The sequence below is a fragment of the Grampus griseus genome, assembly GCF_964374135.1.
Source record: "Grampus griseus genome assembly, chromosome: 14".
Taxonomy (NCBI): domain Eukaryota; kingdom Metazoa; phylum Chordata; class Mammalia; order Artiodactyla; family Delphinidae; genus Grampus; species Grampus griseus.
Genome location: NC_139008.1, coordinates 7,053,778 through 7,077,768, shown reverse-complemented (window position 1 = coordinate 7,077,768; position 23,991 = coordinate 7,053,778). Strand labels below are relative to the sequence as shown.

The 23,991-nt window shown below is 56.2% G+C and overlaps 3 protein-coding genes across 8 annotated transcripts; 2 read left to right on the top strand and 1 right to left on the bottom strand.

Moving 5' to 3' along the window:
* The first annotated feature begins 2,441 nt into the window (after nucleotides 1-2,441).
* Nucleotides 2,442-8,027, top strand: ACHE (acetylcholinesterase (Yt blood group)). 2 transcript variants are annotated; one of them, XM_082670779.1, is made up of 5 exons: nucleotides 2,442-2,498; nucleotides 4,088-5,174; nucleotides 5,535-6,019; nucleotides 6,788-6,957; nucleotides 7,850-8,027. In XM_082670779.1, the coding sequence occupies exons 2-5, from the start codon at nucleotides 4,110-4,112 to the stop codon at nucleotides 7,969-7,971; spliced, it is 1,842 nt and encodes a 613-aa protein (XP_082526905.1). In that variant the 5' UTR covers nucleotides 2,442-2,498; nucleotides 4,088-4,109; the 3' UTR covers nucleotides 7,972-8,027. The 2 variants fall into 2 exon arrangements, with proteins under 2 accessions (XP_082526905.1, XP_082526904.1); XM_082670778.1 differs by lacking the exon at nucleotides 7,850-8,027 and adding an exon at nucleotides 7,070-7,309.
* Nucleotides 8,028-8,746: 719 nt separating this feature from the next.
* On the top strand, nucleotides 8,747-9,400 carry UFSP1 (UFM1 specific peptidase 1). Its single transcript, XM_082669454.1, has one exon. The coding sequence runs from the start codon at nucleotides 8,864-8,866 to the stop codon at nucleotides 9,290-9,292; it is 429 nt and encodes a 142-aa protein (XP_082525580.1). The 5' UTR covers nucleotides 8,747-8,863; the 3' UTR covers nucleotides 9,293-9,400.
* An 88-nt stretch (nucleotides 9,401-9,488) lies between these two features.
* On the bottom strand, nucleotides 9,489-23,187 carry SRRT (serrate, RNA effector molecule). Of its 5 annotated transcripts, none has more exons than XM_082670594.1 (20): nucleotides 22,955-23,187; nucleotides 22,543-22,682; nucleotides 17,236-17,364; nucleotides 16,828-16,974; nucleotides 16,381-16,569; nucleotides 14,366-14,535; nucleotides 14,050-14,234; nucleotides 13,765-13,863; nucleotides 13,566-13,683; nucleotides 13,212-13,369; nucleotides 12,814-12,875; nucleotides 12,623-12,701; nucleotides 12,135-12,323; nucleotides 11,614-11,787; nucleotides 11,361-11,514; nucleotides 11,012-11,205; nucleotides 10,659-10,815; nucleotides 10,024-10,125; nucleotides 9,785-9,911; nucleotides 9,489-9,683 (listed from the first exon to the last, which is right to left on the bottom strand). In XM_082670594.1, the coding sequence occupies exons 2-20, from the start codon at nucleotides 22,662-22,664 to the stop codon at nucleotides 9,608-9,610; spliced, it is 2,631 nt and encodes an 876-aa protein (XP_082526720.1). In that variant the 5' UTR covers nucleotides 22,665-22,682; nucleotides 22,955-23,187; the 3' UTR covers nucleotides 9,489-9,607. The 5 variants fall into 5 exon arrangements, with proteins under 5 accessions (XP_082526720.1, XP_082526719.1, XP_082526723.1 ...); XM_082670593.1 differs by having other exon boundaries at nucleotides 23,029-23,187; XM_082670597.1 differs by having other exon boundaries at nucleotides 9,489-9,627; nucleotides 23,029-23,187.
* Between the last annotated feature and the right edge of the window lie 804 nt (nucleotides 23,188-23,991).

The following is a 23,991-nucleotide window of genomic DNA, read 5'->3' as shown; positions in this document are numbered from 1 at the left end:
TGGCCTCCTTCTGCAGCACCTCCCGAGCAGGCACAGGGCCTGCATGCCCTAGGACTCCACGCAGACTTGCAGATGCTTCTGGCTGGACATTCAACTGACCCCTCCCTGACCCAGGGCCTGGGGAAGCACAGTAGGGGCTCCAAGATCAGAATACCCTCCCCAGATCCCAACCTAACCCCCTACCGGGCCTGCCTGCCCTTCCTCCCATCTCCCTAGTGCAGCCCTGCCCCTGCCTTCCCCATGCCTGCGGAAGGCGGAGAAGGGTATTGACATAACTGGCTGCATCCCCTTTCTGCCCCAGAATCTGAAGCATCTTCATGTGCAACTTCCCCTTCCCTCTCCTACTGGCTGACCTTCCATATTCCACCCCCAGCTCCACCGCACCCCACCCCCGCCAAAATAAAGTTCTGACTGGCTTCGGAAGACTCCACAAATCTAGAAAAAAGGTACAGATGAACCAGTTTGCAAGGCACAGAGACACAGATGTAGAGAACAAAGGTACGGACACCAAGGGAGGAAAGCGGGGGTGGGGGTGGGGGGATGAATTGAGAGATTGGGATTGACATGTATACACCAACATGTATAAAACAGAGAATAAGAACCTGCTGCATAAAAAACTAAATTAAATTGAATTAAAAAAAAAGAAATCTCCACAACCAGCCTTGCCCTTACCTGCCATGGATTCCCCCACAGGTACTGCCCCACTGATGCCATTTCCAAGCGCAGGAGCCAGCACTCACCTCTCCGAGGAGGTCTCTGCTGGGCCAACTCCTAGAACATGCCCTGTCTTTTCACCTTCTAAGCTATCACTAGTTCATGACAACCCCAGGCTATAAGCTGTCCCTGACCTCGCTATCTCCGTGGTCCGGGCCTAGGACTTCATGACTACAGCAGTCAGGTGAGGCGACCGCGTGGCACAGCCCGTTCAGGAGAGTGACAAGGAGGCAAGCCCCCATCACCCCCAAGACCTTTATGGGCCATCCCAGTTTCCAAGGCTGGAGCGGCTGCCTTCGGCGCCACCTGGCGGCCGCCGCCAGAAAGCGGAGAGTGGACCCAGCGCGGGCCGGTTCCCGCGGGACGGGTGGGTAGGCTGGAGGGGGGTCGCCCACCTTATAGAGCCGAGACCAAGCGGCCCAGGGCCTGGCACGTCTCTGGATTCCCGCGGATCCCGCGGTCCTCGCGAGACCCCGAGACCCGGTGCCACCCGGCCCCTAGCGGCGGCGGACGGCCTCGTCGGACGCTGCGGGGCGCTCGGCGGCCGAGTGAGCGTGCGCGCACGCGCCCGCCCCACGCATCGCCCCGCACCGCCGCGCGCTCGCACGCACGCACACCCCGACGCTCGCCCGCGCCGGGCGGTCTCCCACGCGGTGAGCTGGTAGCAAGCTCCCGAGCCAGCTACCCCGGGAGAGGAAGGCGCTTACGCGCGGCGAGCTAGAGCGGGCACACCAAGACCCATTTTTTCCCACCTCACTTCGCGCGCGTGGGGACGCCGCCGTGGCCGCACCGTCCTCATGGGTGACCCCCTCAGGGCGGGACCTGGGGGTCCGTGCGGCCCAGGCCCTTCCGACCAGGCTGCGCGAGCCCAGACCAGGCCGCTCCCACCGGCCGGCCGCGGCGGCCAATGAGAGCCTGGCGTGGTGATGTCATGCCCCGACCGGATCCTGGTGACGAGAAGTCCGAGGTCACCCGTCAGGGAACCAGCGCACACCCACCCGCGGGGGTTCCGGAAGTTTCCACTGCGGCGGCGGCCTCACCCCGCAGCCTCGCGCGTGCCACCACGTTGGCCTTCCTTGTCTGGTGTCCCGGAGTCACCTCTCCCTCCCCCCGGGGGTCTCCTCCCTCTTCGGGGGTCCCCTTCGTGTCCCCTCGTGATCTCATGTTCACATCCTCATTCTCACAGGTGTCACCTTTTCTCCACCGGTGCCACTCGGGCCCCTGAGGGGGTCCTCAACCGCATTTTCACGTACCGGTCCTCCCATGCCACCCCTGCTCTGTCGTGGCCAGGGACGCTCATTTATTCGGCCCCCAGCCCCGACTTGTCAATGTGTCCAAGTGTGTCCGTCCGTCTGTGAATGTCGGTCACTGCGTTTGTCTCTGGCTGACACTGCATGAGACTGTCCGTCTGCATGTGTCTGTCTCCGCGGGCTTCTGTCCTTCTATCTGTCCCTGTGGGTGTCTGCTCCGCCGCTGAGGGTCTTTCTGTCGTGTCTGTCACTGCGTGTCTGTCCGTCTGTCGGCGTCTGTCACTGGAGTGCGTCTGGGCCCCGGGGTCTCTGGGTCTGGGCTCCGAGAGAGGGAGAGGGAGAGGAGGTGGCAGCCCGGGGAGGCGGGGAGGGGCGGGGGCGGAGACAGTGGGCGGGGGCGGGCGGGGGCGCCGAGCGGCCCGGAGGGGGTGTGTGCGGGGGGCCGGAGGCGGCGGCTGTCAGAGTCGGCTCAGCCTGCGCTGGGGAACATCGGCCGCCTCCAGCTCCCGGCGCGGCCCGGCCCGGCCGCCTCAGGTGAGTCTCCCGCCCCGCCCAGGACCCTCCTCCGGCCCGCGGCCCATTCCGCATCCTGGGAACGGTGCGCGCCCCGAGGGACCCAGGCTCCCAGACAGGACGCCCACCGCGCCCCGGGGCCTGCCCAGCGACGCCCCCCGACGCCCCACACTCACCCTTAACTCTTCCCTCACCGCCGCATACTTAACGATTGCCCGCGCGGGAGACAGCATCCCGCAGGGCCAGCTGCCGCCTCTGCTCTCGAATTCCTGTGGGGACCCCCGAGCGCCGCTGCCCCTGCTCGCCCCCAAGTCTGGGGCCACTGGAAGATGCCCCCTGCTTGGGGGCGGAATCCAAGCTGCGCAGGTTCCTGGAGCCCGGCTGGGCCCTCCGGGATCCCGCGACCCCAGCGCCCCTGCGCAGCTCCCAGCCGAAGCCCCCTCCCAGGCCCAGGCGTCCCCCTCCCGCGGGGACTCCGTCTCTATTTTAGGGGAAGGGGAGGCTTAGCGGAAGCCCCGAGTTATAATTAGCCCCACTCGGGTTTCCTAGTTAATCTCCATCACCACCACCCCAGCTCAGGGCGGCGAGGGCTGGGTGAGGGGTGACCGGCGGGAGAGGGGGGAGTTCCGACCCGGGGAATTTTGATCCCTTGGCTGGAGATGCCGGAACCGCAGCAGCTGCTGCCCCAAAATAGCGCCCCTGCCCCTTCAGCCGGGGATCTCCGGAGCTCCGAGAACGCAGGCGTCCCGCCTCGCCCTTCAGACCCCTTGGCAATGCCCGCGAGCCCCCAGACCCCCGCCCCAAGTTCCCGGCTCCTGGACTCGGGGCGGGGAGCGCCGTCCTTTTCTCAGTCTTTACTGCCCCCCGCTGGCGGCAGCGTGCACCGCAGCATCGGATGGATGGGGGACTCGAGTCCTGTGGGGCCAGGGCTAGCGAGCCTGTTGGCTGAGGCTAGGCGAGGGGGGTGCGCAGTTGACGGGCATTCGCGGGTACCAACGCGCTGTGTCAGACAGTGGATGAGGCGGGGCTGGGTGGGGCAGGGTGTGGAGTAGGCAGGATTTGGGGTACCCCGGGAACTGCGACTCCCACACCCTGAATGCCCAACCCACACCCTCCCAGGGTACGGCCCTGGCCAACTGCATGAGAGGCTGAGCCTTCACGCCACCTCAAGCTCCCCCGTCGGCGCCTCCCGTCAGTGAGGGCCCCGCCCCTGTCGGGTGGACTGTGCGTGGCCTTCGGCCTCTGGTGCTGGTGCCCCGCACTGCTCAAACTGGGCCCAAGGCAGTCCACCCAGCTGGGGGAAGGAAGTGAGGGCGGTGGGTCTTCTGCGGGGCAGGGGAGGGTATTGCTTGGCAGGTCTGTCTCTGTTCCCTGCATTTGTCCGTCTGGGTGTATGTGTGTGTGCCTGATCTCTGTCCCCTCTTGCTTCTCCCTGTCTGTGTCCTTGTCTCTGCCTGTCTCCCTCCCTCCCTCCATTTCTCTCCTTTCTGCCAACCTGCCCCACCTCCTCTGCAGCTCAGTGATAACCCCTGGGCAAGAGTGTTACCTAATCATCTCCTCCCTCCTGGCAGCTTTGAGCCTTCACCCTCTGCCTTTCTTTCTCCCAGCAGACGCCTGCCTGCCCTGGCAGCCATGAGGCCCCCGTGGTGTCCCCTGCACACGCCCTCCCTGGCTTCCCCGCTCCTTCTCCTCCTCTTCCTCCTGGGAGGAGGGGCAGAGGCTGAGGGCCCAGAGGACCCAGAGCTGCTGGTGACTGTGCGTGGGGGCCGGCTACGGGGCTTCCGCCTAATGGCCCCTGGGGGCCCTGTCTCTGCTTTTCTGGGCATCCCCTTCGCAGAGCCACCTGTGGGCCCCCGTCGCTTTCTGCCACCAGAGCCCAAGCGGCCCTGGCCAGGGGTGCTGAATGCCACAGCCTTCCAAAGAGTCTGCTACCAATATGTAGACACCTTGTACCCCGGCTTTGAGGGCACCGAGATGTGGAACCCCAACCGTGAGCTGAGCGAGGACTGCCTCTACCTCAATGTGTGGACACCGTACCCCCGGCCTGCGTCCCCCACCCCTGTCCTCGTCTGGATCTACGGGGGTGGCTTCTACAGCGGGGCCTCCTCCCTGGACGTGTATGATGGTCGCTTCCTGGCCCAGGCCGAGGGGACTGTGCTGGTGTCCATGAACTACCGGGTGGGAGCCTTTGGCTTCTTGGCCCTGCCGGGGAGCCGGGAAGCCCCAGGCAATGTGGGTCTACTGGATCAGAGGCTGGCACTGCAGTGGGTGCAGGAGAACGTAGCAGCCTTCGGGGGGGATCCAACGTCAGTGACTCTGTTTGGGGAAAGCGCAGGTGCCGCCTCCGTGGGCATGCACCTGCTGTCCCCACCCAGCCGGGGCCTGTTCCACAGGGCCGTGCTGCAGAGCGGGGCACCCAATGGGCCCTGGGCCACAGTGGGTGTGGGAGAGGCCCGCCGCAGGGCCACGCTGCTGGCCCGCCTCGTGGGCTGTCCGCCTGGTGGGGCTGGTGGCAATGACACAGACCTGGTGGCCTGCCTGCGGACACGGCCGTCTCAGGATCTGGTGGACCACGAGTGGCATGTGCTGCCTCAGGAAAGCGTCTTCCGCTTCTCCTTCGTGCCTGTGGTGGATGGAGACTTCCTCAGTGACACGCCTGAAGCCCTCATCAATGCCGGAGACTTCCATGGCCTGCAGGTGACTAGTGGCTGGAGGGGGTGGAGCTGCTTCCTCTAGGCCTGTTCTTCACCTGCCCCTCCCCGTGGGGACCCAGGCATGAGGGGTCCTCAAAACCCACTCCCAAAGGCCCAGGCTTCTGGGCCCCATGGCCCACTCCTCTCCCCTGAGGGCTCAATCCCAGGGTGGTCCGTGGGACAGAGAGGAAAGGAAATGTGGGTGTATTTTCTCTTTCTCTCTTTCCCTTCCCCCATCTCGAACTCTCTTCCTCCCTGGTCCTGGGTCTATAACTGTTCACCTCTCTGGCTCTTTGTCCATCTGTTTCTGTCTGCCTGTCTGTCTGTGCTTCCCCTCCCCCATCCCTCCGTCCTGTCCCCTCAGGTGCTGGTGGGTGTGGTGAAGGATGAGGGATCCTATTTTCTGGTTTACGGGGCCCCAGGCTTCAGCAAAGACAACGAGTCTCTCATCAGCCGGGCCCAGTTCCTGGCCGGGGTGCGGGTCGGGGTCCCCCAGGCAAGTGACCTGGCTGCCGAGGCTGTGGTCCTGCATTACACAGACTGGCTGCACCCTGAGGACCCGGCACGCCTGAGGGAGGCCATGAGTGATGTGGTGGGCGACCACAACGTCGTGTGCCCCGTAGCCCAGCTGGCTGGGCGACTGGCCGCCCAAGGCGCTCGCGTCTATGCCTACATCTTTGAACACCGTGCATCCACGCTCTCCTGGCCCCTCTGGATGGGGGTGCCCCACGGCTACGAGATCGAGTTTATCTTCGGGCTCCCCCTGGAACCCTCGCTAAACTACACTGTCGAGGAGAGAACCTTTGCCCAACGACTGATGAGATACTGGGCCAACTTCGCCCGCACAGGGTCAGCGGGGCTGAGGGGAGGAGGGCCTCCAGGAGCCAGGGAGGCAAGGGGCGGGGGGGAACAGACAGAGAGGGAGGGAGACAAGCAGAAAGGGCGGGGGGGGGGGCGAGTTCACAAAGGAAAGGAGACAAAGGGGGAGAGAGAGAATGACAAAGGAGACCCCAAGAGAAGGGAAGGAGGGAGGAAGGCAAGGTGGCAGATCCTGATGAGACAAGGACAGAGCTGAGGGAGGCAAAGAGAAGAGACAGACAAGGAGAGACAGACAAAGGAGTTACCAGAGCAGTTAGGAGTGTGGATTGTAGAACTGGATCAATTGGACCAGTGATGATTTTTTTAGCTGTGACACACACGAATGCACACACACGCACACAGTTTACCTGTCTGAAGAAGGGGACCATAAATATCCCATCATATGGGTGTCCGCAGAAGTAAACATGATGTTTGTAGAGATAGGAGTGGGCCTGAGTATATAGTAAGGGCTCAGTAAGTCATAGCAATTTTTTAAATGGGAGAAACAAAGATGGAGCAGAAAAATTGAGGGAAAAAAAGGAACAACAGAAAGAGGGAGGGCAGGAGGAAGGGGAAGACTCCGGAGGACGGAGCATATTGGAAAAGAGAAAGGATGAAGGAGAATGTGGGAGGGAGGAGACGGGGCTCTCCCTGGAGCCTAAGAGGGAACGGCATGGGTCAGGAAGCAGCCTGCCTCCTCCTACTCTCCATCTCCATTCCCCAGCCCCCAGGGGCTGAGCTTTCCCTTTCCTTCCGCAGGGACCCCAATGACCCCCGAGACCCCAAAGCCCCGCAGTGGCCACCATACACGGCGGGAGCGCAGCAGTACGTGAGCCTGAACCTGCGGCCACTAGAGGTGCGGCGGGGGCTGCGCGCCCAGGCCTGCGCCTTCTGGAACCGCTTCCTACCCAAATTGCTCAGCGCCACCGGTACGCAGGGGCCAGCGGGCAGGGACTGGGAGGAGGCGGGGGAGAAAAGGGGCGCGGAGAGAGAGAGGGAACTGGGAGCCGGCCGGGTGTAACCCCTCTCTTCTCCCCCCAGCCTCGGAGGCCCCCTGCACCTGCTCAGGCCCCGCCCACGGGGAGGCTGCCCCGAGGCCCAGGCCCGGCCTCCCCCTGTCCCTCCTCCTCCTCCTCTTCCTCCTCCTCTCCCGGCTCCTGCGGCTGTGACCACGGCCTCTTCCCCCTCCGGCCTCAGGGGGCCCCTCCTCTAATGAGTGGTCTGACTGTGGGGAAGGGCTCCACTCAGGGATCTCCGACCCAGCGCTCCCTGCCTCCTCAAACCGAGAAACTCAAACTGGACAGGGCTGGGGGCAGGGGGGGTGGGGGGGTGGGGGGAGGACACCTACGACCCATCTCAGGGATCCACACGCCTTTATTGTTTAAATGGAAATGAAAAAGCCAATTTTCTTTTTTTATAAAATTATTATTTGGAGCCTGAGCTTGGTGTTGGGGTGGGAGGGAGGCCCTAGGGCTAGATAGCACCCCCCAGTGGGGCTATAACCGCCAACCATTTCTGTCTCTTCTCTTTTCCCCACCAACCCACGGATCCTCCTCCTCTGATCCCTTCTGTCCCCCTGTCTTCCGGTCATTTTCTCCCCCTCCCTCCTCCTTCCCGCCATCCTTCTCTGGCCCCGCCTCTACCCTCGTCCTTCCCCTGGTCTTCCGTCTGTTGCATGTTCTCCTGATCCTCTTTCCACCACCCAACGTGGTCTCCTACATTCTCCGTGTGCCCTCCCTGAACTCACGTACCCCTCCATGTCCGTTCCCGTCCTTCCCCATGTCCTCCCCCCCACCCACTTGCCGGGCACCCTGGCCGCAGACACGCTGGACGAGGCTGAGCGCCAGTGGAAGGCTGAGTTCCACCGCTGGAGCTCCTACATGGTGCACTGGAAGAACCAGTTTGACCATTACAGCAAGCAGGATCGCTGCTCAGATCTGTGACCCAGGAGGGACCCCCTCGTCCCGCTGCCCTGCCCGCTCCGCCCGGCCCCTCAGCTGTATATACTATTTATTTAAGGGTTGGGATATAACACAGAGGATCCCTAGACCCTGCCCACCCACCCCCGACTTTCCCCTGGGGCTCCCCGCCCTCTGCATGCCTCGGGCCGAGCCCCCTCCCCCGCGGTGCCTTCGCCCCTCTGGGCTGCCAATAAACTGTTACAGCCACAGGAGTGTGCGCGCCTGGGGAGCCCGGGTCCGGGCAGAATGCCTCAACCACTGGGATTGAATGAATGGAGGGATGGGTGCTAAATCTGAGGGGTGGGGTGATGGGCGCCCGCGCCACGCCCCCGCCGCTGCGGCGAGTACCTTTCGCCCGGCGAGGTGGAGCTCACGCCTGCGCAGTGAGGACGGCGGCGCGGACGCGGCGGTGCATTGTGGGAGCCCCGCGCGGCAGCTTGGTGGTGGTTGCCGCGAGCCGCGCCACGCGCTTAAACCTGGGGCCAGGCGAGAGCGACCGCAGGGACTGTACGCCCGCAGTTAGCCCAAGACTCGGGGCTGAGAGGAAGCGCTAGACCCCAGAGTTCTCCCTGGAGTTCGCTCCGCGCCGCCTGGAGAACGGATCTGCCCGGCCCGGCGACCGCCGCTCCCGCCCACCGCCCTGGAGCCGCTGAAGGACGTCCACCTGGGCCTGGCCCCGCCCGGCCGCGGTGGCGGCCGCGCTCGCCTGGCCCTCCTCTCGGGCCATTACATTTACTATCATTACGGCTGCGACGGCGTGGACGACCGGGGCTGGGGCTGCGGCTACCGCACTCTGCAAACGCTGTGCTCGTGGCCAGAGGGCCGGCCGGCGGGCGTACCCGAACTGGCTGCAGTGCAGGCGGCCCTGGAGGACATGGGCGACAAGCCCCCCGGGTTCCGGGGCTCTCGGAGCTGGATCGGCTGTGTAGAGGCCAGCCTCTGCCTTGACCACTTCGGGGGTCCCCAAGGGCGCCTATGTCACGTGCCCCGTGGAGCAGGGCTTCAGGGGGAACTGGAGAGGCTCTATTCCCACTTCGCAGGGGGCGGGGGACCTGTAATGGTTGGAGGGGATGCGGATGCCCGGTCAAAGGCCTTGCTGGGAGTGTGCCTGGGGCCAGGCACGGAAGCCTACGTCCTGGTATTGGACCCTCACTGCTGGGGTGCCCCGAAAAACCCCAGTGAACTACAGGCTGCTGGCTGGGTGGGCTGGCGAGAGGTGAGCACAGCCTTTGACCCCAACTCCTTCTACAACCTGTGCTTGACCAGCTGTAACTCAAAAAAGCAGCTGCCCACCCTGGACTGAGGCTTCTCTAGCGCCATACCCGTTGATCTAACCCATCTCAAAGGCAGAGGCTGCCTGATGTCAGACCCTCAGGAAGCCCCAGCAGAGCCTGGGATCTTTGGTGTCAATAAAGTGGCAAGGCCCAGCCAACCATGGCCCCAGCTAATTTTTGGGAGCATCTGGGGAAGTATATTACATATATACATTAAGCCAGGAGTCACCACGCAAGTGTTTTTATTGGCAGTAGGGCTGAACGTACAAAAACTTCTCAGAGCTGGATGGGACGAGGCAGTCACAAGTATAGATGATGACCAGGAGTGAGGAAACGTGTATGACTCAAAAGAAATCCACATCATCTGGAGCATCCAGGTCACGGTATTCCACAATGGCCCGTGGGTCTCCACGGACCATCCTGTGAGATTAGAAAGAGGTAAGAGGGGGTGAGATTTGAGGGTCCCTGAAAGGGAGTTTGAAGAGGGCCAAGAAAACTTAGACATCTTAGCCCAGTCTCACCTGTTCCGGGGTTTCCCAGGATAACCTCCTTGGCCTCGGAAGGCATCATAGTTCCCTCGGCCAGCACCATAGGGAGCATGGGGATATGGAGGCCCTCCTGTGGGCACTGCAGGGCGAACAGCACCAGCTATGAAAAAGATCAGTGTTGAGTTGAAAAACTGTGACCTCAACTACATCCTAGCTAAGTTTTCTTTCTCCCAGCCCCAGTCCAGGTCCTTTCAACTCCCTCTTACACTTACCTCCATAGCCCAAGATGGGGGGCCGGGGCTGACCATAGGGCATCAGGCCCTGGGGAGTCTGGTGTGGGTAGGGGAGTCCCGGGGTCAGACCTGGGGGGAGTACAATACAGACAGGGACATGAATTACTGCGGGGGGGGAGGGGGGCAGGGCAGTGGCGGGAGATGGACAGCTGGCTTTTTAGTAATATGGCCTGAGAGTGAGGTAGAAACTTCACAGGATACAACAAGTTAAAGAGAACCAGGAGGGGCTTCCGTGGTGGTGCAGCGGTTAAGAATCCGCCTGCCAATGCAGGGGACACGGGTTTGAGCCCTGGTCCTGGAAGATCCCACATGCCTCGGAGCAACTAAGCCCGTGCGCCACAACTACTGAGTCTGCGCTCTACAGAGCTCGCAAGCCACAACTACTGAAGCCCGCGTGCCTAGAGCCCATGCTCCACAACAAAAGAAGCCACTGCAATGAATGAGAAGCCCACGCACCGCAACAAAGAGTAGTCCCCGCTCGCCGCAACTAGAGAAAGCCCGCGCGCAGCGACGAAGACCCAACGCAGCCAAAAATAAATAAATAAATAAAACCAGGAGTCTTTGAACAGTCAAGGGAGAGGGAATGGGGCAGACCCTCATGGATCGTATCTTACTCTGGGCAGGGCCAGGTGGCTGAGCTGGCTTTATCTCAGGCAGAGCTGGTCGCTTGGCATCAGTGAGAAAGTTGTTAAAAAATGCAACCTCCTTCTTTACTTCCTCAATTTTCTCTGCATGCTTGTTGAAGATATGTTTGCGTACAAACTCAGGGCCCTGGGTGAATAGAGGAGGGGGTGAGAACTGAGTCAGCAATGAGGGTTCCCTAGCTCCCCAGACCCAACCTGCAAGGACACTCCACCTTCCCTCTGTCTCATCCCAATGAGCAGTTCCTCCCCAGGCTCTGAGGAGGCTTCCCGGCTGAACCCTCTCCTCCCACAGTCCTAACACACAAATGTCTAACATCCCAGACCTTGAATTTCTTGCCACTGAGAGGGCACAGCCACTTATCCTTGCCCAGTTCCTGGGTGTTGGAGGTCACAAACTTTTCCACTTCCTGCTCAGGGTCTTTGCGACCCATCTTCTGGGCCTCTTCCTCTGAAAGAGATTCCCGCACACTCAGCAGCGGAGTCAGCTTCTCCTCAAATGTCTTCTGCCATTCTAGCACTGTGGTTTTGGAACAGACGGAGAGCAGGTTGGAGAAGGGAGCCCGGAGGCGGGGATCAGAGGAGAGGGTGGCAGAGCATTGCTACCAGAGCAGAACTAAGGCCAGAGGCAGCTGGGAGAGAGGGAAACCAGGAGTGGGAAAGCTGGGAGGTCACCTTCTCCGTGACTGATGCGGTTGGGCGGCATGGGCCCCCGAACATGGATGATGCCACAGCGGTTGGGCATCTCATCCTCATTGGGGTACTCGCACGTGTTATAATAATCCAGGGAATGCACGATGCGCAAATAAAGGAGGAGTTTGTCCAAAACCTAAGAGAAATGAGAAGCTGAGAGTTCCCCATACACTTGCCCCTTTACCGCCCCGAGCCAGGCTCTCCCACGCCCCACACACCCTGCACCCACTGGCACCTTGATCAGCTTCTCATCCCGCTCCACGTTGATCTCTGCAGGGTTCCCTTCCTTAGGAGGCTCCTCAGGAGGGGCCCCCCCACTGCTCCCCAGCAGCTCCTCCTCCTCAGCGCTCACTTCCTCAATCAGGTAGTCAGTGATATTCTTCAAGATGGGGTTCTGCGAGGGCAGACTCTGGTAGGGTGAGAGAGGTAGAGCAGACAAAACTCCTCAGGGTAGCCTAGGAACCTTCTCATTTGAAAAGGCAATGTGGGGCAGAAAGGAGTTCAGGGCTCGGCTGGGCTGTTACATTTGCCTCATTATTTGTCTTAATTTGTGTACGTGTTCTGCCCTAGCCGATAAGTAATCACTAATACCAATCTGTTTTGATGGAAGCTGGAGATGCTGCTCAGGAGGAGAGGGGCAAATACGGGGGTGGGTACAAGGGGGTCAGTGCTACAGACCAGGTAAGGCCAGAGGTGCCCACAGCAGATGAGGGGGAACCAGCGGCTTTTTAACAAGTTCCACGAGGAGTCACTAACCGCTGGCAGAGGCGGCGTCCCAGGCTCAGAGGCCCAGAGCTGGGTCCTGTCATCCAGCGTGTGGATCAGCTTGGCCGCCAGCTTGATGTCGTTGCGCACTATCTGCTTGTGCTGGGTGATGCCGTTGATGTTGCGGACACGACGGGTCAGGTCTCTGTTCACACCAGGGCTCAGCTCACACTCCCGGAGCTGGAGGGAACAGAAGGCTCACCAACACTTGCCAAAGAAGAGCCACTCAAAGACTGGCCCGACCGAGCACGCTAGCGATCAGACTGAGCTCCCTAAGGACAGGGACCGGGGTATCTTGTTCACAGGAACAGTCTCAGAGCCAAACCGAGAGACAACTGCATACAATTCACGTGAGCAGACTAAATGGATGAAATAAGGAGCAGATGGATGAAGCCATCAATGAACGAAGGGATCAGAGACTGTGTGGAGCAGGGGGAGCCCCGCCTTCCCTCCCTCAACAGCCCCACTCCCAGACTCACTCGGATATTCTGCAGGTTCCAACAGATCTCTTTAATGTTAACGCTGCGGTCAAAGGTCACCCAGCCACGACGGAAAAACCTAAACAAGAAAATGTCAGCATAATCCTGGGATGGACGTGATGTTGGCCACCAATCTTCCCCTGCACCTTTTCCCCGAGGTATCCAGGGTCACACCTCCCTCCATTCCTTACCTCCTCTCAGGCTGGGGCTCCGATAATGCCACGCGCATAAAGCCGGGGTATCTTTTACAAAGCTGGAAAAGCAGAAACAGAAGCCCCACTTGTGATTCAAGGATTCACTTCTTCCTCCAATCCCCATGTCCTCAGAACCCTGGGGAACTGCCTTTTCATCCTTCCTTGGACTAGGAAGAAACAATTAAGGGCTTAAGAATAACAGCACTTGAAAGCAAACCATGCAACCAGGGCCAGCCTCTCTGAAGGGCGTGGGCCCATGGGAAGGAGGCCTCCCCATCAGAGAAACAGAGATGTAGGTCAGAAGCAGTGCCAGGTTATCTTCTCGCTGTCGCCCCCACCCGAAGGAATGGAGCCTGGGTGTCACCCCTGCCCCCAGTACCATTCTTCCCACTCACAGAAATGATCTCAGCCCGGGAGATGTTGGGCGCGATGTTGCGCATGAAGAGAGAACAAGTCTTATGCAGCGGTCGGGGTTTACATTCCAGCCCAGGAGCGTCCTTAGGCTTCTCCCTCTCTTCTTCCTTGGGCTTCTCCTTTTCCTTGAGTGCTTCCTCTATGCAGGAAGTGGTGGGAGTTGGTGAAAATTTATTGTCAATTGAGGAGGGAAGGATAGAGAAGCTGTCAAACCTCCCCGCATCAGTCCCTCCCAAAAGGCCACCCTCCCATCAATTTCACAAACCTCTCACCTCCCCCCGCCACACCGGTCAGTATGAAGAGACTGGACCAGAAACAAAGAGAATAAAACCTACCAGCCTCCTCCTTCTCCTCCTCGGCCTGGCCACTCTCCGACTCCGACTCCGACTCGGACACACTGCCTTCGTCAAAGCTGTCATCACCACTATGCTTCCTATTCCGCTTCTTGCTGCTCTGTAAGAGCCACAGCAAGGGGAGATGAGTCAGGTACCAGGACCCAGCCCCGACACCGACCCTGCGCAAAGGAGAGCCCACCTTTTTGGCTTCTTTCTCAGAGTCTTCTTTCTTCTCTTCCTTGTCCCCATCACCCTCGGATTTCTTGGTTTTGTCATCACTAGAACTGTCGTTTTCGGCCTACAGGTAGAGACAAATCACCAGGGATGCTGGTCTCCCCTTCAGCCTTTGTCAGAGGGCCCCGCCCACCCTCCACAGCTGAGCCCACAAGTTCGCCTCTCCCCCACCGGAGACACGACCCCTGAGGCAGCCGCATTCTCCTGCCCAGGCGGCACAGGCAGCACCCAGAAGCCCCGGCACTCAGACCTGTTTGCCATCCTCTTTCTTGTCATCCTTCTCATTGGTCTTGCGTTCTCCATCGCCCGGGCCTGGTCCAACCCGGCCTTCCTCTTTCTTGCTGGGCTCCCCAGGCTTCCCTGCCTGTTCCTCCTCCTCCTCCTGCTCCAGGATGCGTAGGTCATTCTCTGTACCTCCTTCCATCTTAATCACAGCTACCAACAAAGGGAGCAGAGGTCACCATCCAAGGGCCCTGGCCTTCAGCCTCTGGCTCTCTGTCCATCTATTTCCATTTTCAACCAAGACCTTGGTGACCAGACAATCCCACCCCTCCCAATCCACCCACCTGCATCCAGCATCTTGACAATGGCATCAGCTTTGTCTATGTCCAGCAGAAGATTATCAAACCAGCCACTCTCCATGAGGGACAGGAATACCCTCAGTCGGTTTTGCAGGGCCCCCCGGGCCTCCTGCCGACGCTTCCCCACCTCATCTGGGTGGTACTTAGACCGAAACCTGGGAAGGAAGTGGGGAGGGAAGAGGCCAAACAGTCACTGGAGGCCAGAGCCAGGACATGGGGAGGGGCCCAGGAAAATCAGGGGAAAGCCCCCATCCTCTCAAACCCACAAAAGATCATAAAAGCAGAGATGAGGGGAGAGGGGTGCACTAGAACCACCCAATCCCCCCAAAAGGAACCAGAGGTTATGCTCTGAGAAGATCTAGGGAAGAGCCAGGAACTAAGAGCTCTGGATCTGGAAAGAGCATGACTACAGGGGGAGCCAGGGCTGGAGGCAGACTGACTGCCCTGAGTATCTGGGAAACACGAATTTTAAAAAGTGTAGTTTCCCAAAGCTTCCCAGAGGAACTCTAAGGAAATAGTAGGCCCCAAAGAACCTCCCTCTCCTTGCCAACCCCAAACTAGAGTCATTAAAAGGATTGCTCCCACCAGCTCCCTCCATCCCTTGGTGGAAGACAGGGAAACCTGAAATCACCAGAAAGGAAAAGCCAAAAAAGGCAGGATACCTTTCTCCCCCCTTGGGAAGATAAGCAGATGGTGAAGGGACAGGGAAAGAGCAAAGGGAGAAACTGAAGTGCCCTTATAACCTCAGGTACTGCCCACAGGGATCGAGAGAGGACAGGGTGGGGCGTTAGGATAGATCATGAAAAAGGAAACACTTAAATTAGGACCCTGGGCAGGGGGGCAGGAGTGGGGGGGAGGGACAGAAGAAATCAGGCTATGCAAAAAAGAAAGGAGAAAGTGAGAGAAAGTCCCAGAAGTCAAAAACAAAAAGGAAAACTAAAGACCAAACAGACTAGGGGGAGAAAAAAAAAACAGGAGAAAGAAGCGTTAGGCAGGAGCAAGAACAAGGACGGAGAAAGAAGGAAAGGTTCACGAGAGAGTGAGACAAAGACACAGATTAGGAAGAAAGAGGAGACGGTGACAGAACAGAACCACGAGTTGAGCGTAAGAGGAAAGGAAAGCCGCAGGCGTCACCTCCAGGATCTTTACCTTGGCCGCTTGGTCAAACAGAGCTCAAGATTTAACTAGCCGCGCCCAGGGCCCATGCTGGCTGGTGGGCCACCGGCTGGCTCCTGGCTGGGGCGCCCGGCCCGGATGCCCCACCCCCGCGGGACTCCGCGGAGGCGGCCCTGACTGACTAGCTGCCTGAGCAATCACATTCAGCTAAACCGCTGCATTGTGCACAGCAGTGCCCTGCCTGTCTGCCTGGCCGGGGCAGCGCCGTCAGCCCAGGGGCTCATGTATGGGCTGGGTATGGTGGGGGTGGAGGTGGGTTTGCTCCGAGCTCCGTCGATGAGCGGGTGTAGTTCCCAGTTCTGGCTCTTTTCAAGGAGGAGGAGCAGAAAGAGGATGAGGAGGAGGAGGAGCAGGAAGGGGGGAAAAGATGGTTGATTAAAATTAAAACATCCACAAAAGGAAAAAAATTAAAATTCTTTTTCTGTCAAACGACACTGAGATCTTTGCTTTTCTTGTCTGGATTCACTCGTTGCTTTTGGGAGGATGCCATGGCCAAACAGGGTCCCGGCGATCAGGGATGACAGTGACCCAGTATCAGCGAGTGGGAAGCAGTCTGCTGCCCCAAGGGAACAGGTGGCTCTGGCCAGCTGCCTGGAGGCGTCTCACTCACTGAGGACAGTGGGGAAGGGAGATGGCGTGGGGGCCGTGGTGGACGTGGAAGTGAGGAGGAGAACCCATCAGCCAGTGCTGTGACGCTTCCCATCCCCCACCCCCAGGAAGTTCTGGATTGGGGAAAATGGGAAGAGGACAGGGCTGCAGGCTCCGCTGGCGGGGCCAGGGGAAACATGCCAGGGAAAAGACAGCAGGAGAGGAGGGGCACTCACCACTCCTCATCTTTATGAGCCAGGAAGAAATCCTGCATCTGCTGCCTCCGGAAATCCAGCTTGTAGTCGTTATAGCGCTTAACTGCCTCTGTCTCATCCACAGAGTCATCCAAAGACAGGAGAAACTCCTTGAAGGTCTTCATCACAGGTGGCGGCACACCCAAGTCGATCTCTGCTATGCTGCCCAGCCTGAGGGGGGGGCCCGGTCAGGAAGTCTTGGTTGTGGGGGAAGAGGGTGGGGGGATGGCGGGCCGAGGTAGCCAGCTGCCCCCTTCCTTCGCCCACCAGGAACATGACCCCAGGCGCCAGCTGCGGCCACCCCCACGGGCACGCCAGTGTGCCTGACCCACTTCTCCTGGCTCCAGCCGTGGTCTTCAGCAGCCCCAATCCATCCCCCAGGCCTACCGACTCCCTTCTCCCAAGAACCCCAGAACCGCAGGTCTTTACCTGGCCTGGATAGGCAGAACATGGTGCTGCATGATGTGGACGTCTGGATGAACCCAGGGCTGAGGGGGGCCATAAGCTGGGCCCCCACCCCCCCCAGCATAGGGCATCTCATAGCCACTGTGGTATGGGTCAGAGCTGTGCTCATCCCTGAGGGTGGGGGACACAAAAGTCAGACAGAGAAGGCCATCATGTCTCCTGAGCGCAAAGGCAGATGGGACAGAGGGAGGGGCACACCTGCCATGTGGTCTCTCACCCAAGGGTTTAGAGGAACCAAAAAAGATGGGTTTATGGGAACTTTGAGAAAAGGAAATGACCAAGAAAGTTCTCAGCAGAAGTGAGGGAAGACAGCTGAGGCCCAGGTAGAACCGAGGCTGAGAAGAGAAGACAGAGAAACCGTGGCCATCTCACCAGTCTCGCCTCATGCGCTTCTGCGGGGGGCTGAGCTCGTGTCGGGGAGGAGAGAAGCGCTCTCGCCGATTCCTGTCATAGTCGCGATATTCACCCCGACTGCGGCGCTCCCGGCCACGGTCCCACTCTCTGGAGACAAGAACAAGTAGCAGTAAGTAAGACACAGTTGGATATCCCAAGATCACACTCTTGGACAGGCCCTTCCCATCATATTTGAGACACGAGACTAAAAGCCTGAAATTATAAAACTTCCCTCTAAGAGGAAAAAACTCTTGTCTACTTCCATCACTTCAGCCATTTCCCACAAACTGATGGCCTGCCAACTCCTCCAGCCTGGCCTTTTTCCTGAGCTTCAGACCAACATCAACAACCCCTCCTAGACGGCCACTATCACCTCAAAATCAACATGTCAGAATCGAGCCTATTATTTCTATCACTATGGGCCCAAACTTGCTTCCCCTCTCCTGTTTCCCACTCTCAGTTGCACCAACAGTATCGCCAGGTATCCAGTTATCAAGTGTCACCCTCACCACTAATTTGTTGCTGGCTTGTTAATCCTCTGCCTCAAATGAAAGCTGCCCCACAAACTCTGCCCTAGTCCACGTGCCCCGGTCCTGGCCATTTCTCCTTTAAGTGCAGCCTTGGTTTGTCTTCCCTACCTCTGGTCTCTCCCTTTCCTCCACTCCAAGGTCAAAGTGATCTTTCTCAAACACAAATCCAATCATGCCATGCCCTTGCTTAAATGCCAGTACAAAATACTATTCAAAACCTTCCCTGGCTTCCCTGGTGGCACAGTGGTTAAGAATATGCCTGCCAATGCAGGGGACAGGGGTTTGAGCCCTGGTCCAGGAAGATCCCACATGCCATGGAGCAACTAAGGCCATGTCTCACAACTACTGAGCCTGTGTTCTAGAGCCCACGAGCCACAACTACTGAAGCCCGTGTGCCTAGAGACCGTGCTCCGCAACAAGAGAAGCCACCGCAATGAGGAGCCTGCGCAACGCAATGAAGAGTAGCCCCCGCTTGCCACAACTAGAGAAGCCCACATGTAGCAACAAAGACCCAACGCAGCCAAAAATAAATAAATAAATAAATAAAATTTATTAAAAAAAAAAAAAACCTTGGTTCCTGGCTGTCATTCCAGGTTCTCTACCCGTTACCAGCCAACCCCATCTCCATCGAACAGAATAAAAAAGAAAATCCTCTGCTATAACCCAGTGGTTTTCAAACTGTTCAGTCTTGGGACCCCCTTTACACTCTTAAAAATTACTGAAGATTGAAGAGCTTTTGCTTATGTGCATGAGAGCTCTCAATACTTAACTGTATTCATAATTAGAACAGAAAAAAAACCTAATAATTTTGAAGTTATATAATAACATAAACTACCCATTTATACATTTTTATAAAAAATGGCTATTTTACAAAAAAATTTAGTGAGAAAAGTTGCATCGTTATTTCATTTACAAATCTGTTCAAGGTCTGGCTTAATAGAGGCAGCTGGATTCTCATAGTATATACTTCTCCATTCAACCTATTATGATACGCTGTTTGGTTGAAAAATAAGAAGATCTGGCCTCACAGTGATATGTAGTTGGAAAAGGGAACACTTTAATAACCTTTTCAGATAGCTGGGGATATTCTTTGCTTTTGATACTACCCAAAACTTGGCAAGAGATAGCTGCTTAAAGGCTAGCTGCAATGTTGAATCTGAAACTAAATCAATGAACATTTTGTACTCTATATTAAAATTCATTATTCTACCTTGCTCTTTGAAAAGATCTTCACACATCTCATTACACGGTATCAAAATATCATAATCTTTAGTATCACTCCCTATCTCACCAGAAAAGTCTTTAAAGTAATAGGAAGCTGTCAAGCTGACACTGGTAGATACAAGTTTTCCAAAATTTTAGTTTACACTGGGAAGTTCCACTTCCTCACTGGCAACAAAACTGACAATTTTCCTTAAAGTAACAAGTTCTCTTAACTTTTTTCAAAATGTCTACCAAATACCCAGATATGAATAAGCACTGTTTGATAGCCTTTCAATCAGGTAACAAACCTGAAGCGGGGCGGGGGGGGCATGAGGACTGTTAGTTCAGCTCACAACTCAATCCCACAAATGCTCCTCCTCAAGGTAACCACCACACTACATGCAGAAGTGCTTTATGCATCCTTCCTATCATCACATGTATTGAAAACCATAGTCAGCCTTCCCTGGTGGCGCAGTGGTTAAGAACCCGCCTGCCAATGCAGGGGACACGGGTTCAAGCCCTGGTCCAGGAAGATCCCACATGTCGCGGAGCAGCTAAGCCCGTGCGCCACAACTACTGAGCCTGCGCTCTACGGCCCTCGTGTCACAACTACTGAGCCCACACACCACAACTACTGAAGCCTGCGTGCCTTGAGCCCGTGCTCTGCAACGAGAAGCCACCACAATTAGAAGCACGCACACCGCAACGAAGAGTAGCCCTCGCTCTCCGCAACCTGAGAAAGCCCACATGCAGCAGCGAAGACCCAATGCAGCCAAAACTAAATTAATTAACTTAAAAAAAAAACAACATGTAGTCAAGAATCCAATTTAATAAAGTTTAAAATTCTTATTGCTTCATTAATGACATGAAGTGAAACTTTTTTTTAACTGTCTGGTGCCACTGCCTTGATCTGTGCTAAGGCACCAGCAGTTTTACCCACCACTGCTATAGTACCAGATGCCAGTACAGTGAAACAACAATACTGTCTATCTTAATATTACTATGAAAATAGTTGTAAGCTAACAACAAATGCTGGAGAGGGTGTGGAGAAAAGGGGACCCTCCTACACTGTTGGTGGGAAGGTAAGTTGGCGCAGCCACTATGGAAACAGTATGGAGAGTCCTCAAAAAACTAAAAATAGTTGCCATGTGATGCAGCAATCCCACTCCTGGGCATGTATCTGGACAAAACTATAATTCAAAAAGATACACGCACTCCTATGTTCACAGCAGCACTATTCACAATAGCCAAGACGTGGAAACCACTTAAATGTCCACCAACAAATGAATGAATAAACAAGATGTGGTAAATATATGCAATGGAATACTACTTAGCCATAAAAAAGAATGAGATAATGCCATTTGTAACAACATGGATGAAACTAGAGATTATACTAAGTCAAGTAAGTCAGAAAAAGAAAGATAAATACCATATGATATCACTTATACGTGGAATCTAAACTATGACACAAATGAACTGTTATAAAACAGAAACAGACTCATAGAGAAGAGACTTGTGGTTGCCGGGGGGCGGGGGAGGAATGCGGTGGGAGTTTGGCTTAGCAGATGCAAACTATTTTCTATAGAATGGATAAACAACAAGGTCCTACTGTATAGCACAGGGAACTATATTCACCATTCTGCAATACACCATAATGAAAAAGAATTTTTAAAAAATAATAAAAATTAAAAAGAAAATAAAAAATAGTTGTAAGCTTAGGGGCTTCCCTGGTGGCGCAGTGGTTAAGAATCCGCCTGCCAATGCAGGGGACACGGGTTCGAGCCCTGGTCCGGGAAGATCCCACATGCTGCAGAGCAACTAAGTCCGTGCTCCACAACTACTGAGCCTGCGCTCTAGAGCCCGCAAGCCATAACTACTGAGCCCGTGAGCCACAACTACTGAAGCCCGCACGCCTAGAGCCCGTGCTCCGCAACAAGAGAAGCCACCACAATGAGAAGCCTGCGCACCGCAACCAAGAATAGCCCCCGCTCGCCGCAACTAGAGAAAGCCTGTGTGCAGCAACAAAGACCCAATGCAGCCAAAAATAAATAAAATAAATTTAAAAAAAAATAGTTGTAAGCTCAAAGACCTCTTAGGGATTTTGAGAACCACTACTCTAAAAAAACTAGAACATGTGCTTTTTTCTGTGCACAACATTATGCCCCCAACTCCAAGGTGCACACTCCACCTGTGTCTGAGGAATCCCCACTCATCTTTCCAAGCCTTGCTAGGTGTCCCTTTCGTGTCGCTCTCCCCTACAACACCTCCACCACTTGTCCCCTCCCTCAGATCTGTTCCCTCAACATTTCACATCTTCATCATGACCTCTCATATATACTCATTTGCAAAATACACCCAAGGCCATTTTGCCCCACACTCCAAGCCCCAGACTGTAAACTCCTTAAGGGCAATAACTATACCTTAGCCAGCTTCAGAATTAAGAACACCTTTTGTTGTCGTCTGACATTCTTAGAAGATACTAAACAAAACAAAGTGCCACATAAAGTCTCCACAGTGAAGAGATATACTGACTGAAGGATTTACTGAACTCACTTTTCAAAACAACACTGAATGAATAAATGCTATTGCAATAAGCCACCTCAAACTTTTTCCCTGATAACCTGTTTCCAAATCAAGCCTGCGCCATCAGCTCACCGATTAGATATTTATGATGTCCCTTAGATAAAAGTCTTCCACAGTTCCTTTAAATATCAGCTGTTTCTCTTTTTTTTAATAAATTTATTTATTTAATTTTTGGGTCTTTGTGGCTACGCGTAGGCTTTCTTTAGTTGCACTGCGCAGGCTTCTCATTACGGTGGCTTCTCTTGTTGCGTAGCACGGGCTCTAGGTGCTCGGGCTTCAGTAGTTGCGGCACGCGGGCTCAGTAGTTGTGGCTCGCGGCCTCCAGAGCGCAGGCTCAGTAGTTGTGGTGCATGGGCTTAGTTGCTCCTCGGCATGTGGGATCTTCCCGGACCAGGGCTCGAACCTGTGTACCTTACACTGGCAGGCGGATTCCCAACCACTGTGCCACCAGGGAAGCCCCTATCAGCTGTTTCTTAACAGAAACACCTCAACTATAATTAACTCAAGAACATCCCAAAAAGCTAATCACTAGCTGAGTCAAACCTAATCAATTAACCCAACCATCACTATTCAAAGAACTCTTTCAGTTTTTAGGTTAGACTATTACAAGAAATTTACATATCCTGCTAGGGTACTTGTCTGACAACCTCTCCAGTCAAGTCAATTCTGTAATACTACTTTTTTTGAATCAACATTTTTGGGGTATAATTTACAAACAATAAAACACACACAAAAACACTGGTTTTTCATACTTAAACTCTTACCTTTATTGCTTTGATCTGCTGGACATTTCAAAAATCAAGCCACAGCTAGCTCCTTGGCCAAGAGCAAATAGGCTGAACCACATGAAACGGTCAAGTATGAGCGATTTCATATGGTTCGCTCTAATAAAACCTTAAGGGAAATGCAACGAGACTTGAATGCAAGAGAATAAGACGGGGGACAAAATTAAGAAAAAGCAGTGTCTTACCGATCATTCCAATCATCCCCTCGACGTCTTTCATCTCTTTCCCGGGAACGGTCATAGTCGCTGCGCTCTCTTCTAAACTTGTCCCTGCGCCTTCGATCATACTCGTCATCACTGTCACCCATGGCGCGGAAAGAAGGGGCCTGGAGCCCGGACAGGAATAATCGGGGTGTTGAACAATGACGACAGGAGCAAAGGATTCCCCCCCACCCCTTGAGGCAGCACGCCCGCCTCCCTCCGCAAAGGCCAACCTTCCGCTGTCCCCGCCAGCCTAAGCCCTCGGCCCCGGGAGCTGTAGGGATCCGACTCTCCACTCTCCCCCAGGGGCCTCCACGCCCACCTCCCCGCCCACCCGCAGGCCCCTGTCCCAGCTGCCGGCCACAGCCCGGCTCTCCAGGCCCCTCCCCTCCCCCACCAGGGAGCGGTGGTGGCCGTTCGTCTCGCGCTCAGGCCAGCAGATTCTCCCGGTGACCTGGGCCCGCCCCTTGCCTCGGGCGCGCGACGGGGATTGCGAGTGTGAGAGGGAGACACGGGGCTCTCAGCGACGGGGCCGAGTAGACGCGAACAAAGTGGGACAGCAGAAGATGGGCGGTCGGCTCGCGCCGCCCGAGCTGCGCCTGCGTCACCCGCAGAACGGCGCCTCGGCTTACAAACTACAACCCGCCGTGCCTGATCTGGAACCAACTCAAAGAAGCAAAGGCGGGGAGCACCGGGGACTGATGGGAAGGGGCGGGGAGCCGGAAGTCTCGCGCTCTTTCCAGGACGAGAACTGCGGGCGAGAGGAACTACGGGAGCGGAGCGGGACCAAGCGTAGCTTCGGGAGGGAGATAGAACCCTCAGGGCGTGAGGGGAAGTTTCCTCCCGCCGAGGTCGAAGGTCGCGCTTTCCCGGATGTGCCCGGGGTCTGAAACAGTTCGCGTCCAGCCGCTTTCTCCCCAGCTTTGATCACGGTGCCTCCGGACCTCATCGGGAGTGGTTCCCCCTTCTTCTTGCGCAGGGCACGGGTTTGGGGAGTGAGGGCGTTTAGCGGATACGGCAACCATTTTAAAGCATTTTCTACCATTTTGTCGTCCCATCAGAGAACCAGCCTTTGTTGGTGCCTCAGCACGTGCTACCTGCAAAATCCATTGTTCCTGCTCTTCTTCCAGAAAGGCACCCCATCTTTAAGCAAAAGTGGCAAACCCCAACCAGTACTTTGATGAGATCGGTTATAGGTTTAGGGCCTGACCACCAAGCAGGATCTGGGTTGCCCCAGATTAAATGCACCGCCCCCCCGCCTTGTTCAGTGAGTTGAGTGTGAAGACTTGTTTAGAATAGGAAATGCTGCCTCCCTTGCACATGCTGCAGCCCTGCTCCCAGCGCTGAGAGGAGGGGTGTCTTTACAGAAACTACATTAAAAAGAGTGTACAGTGGAGTTGCAAAAAAAACTGGCCCAGGACTAAGAAGACCCGT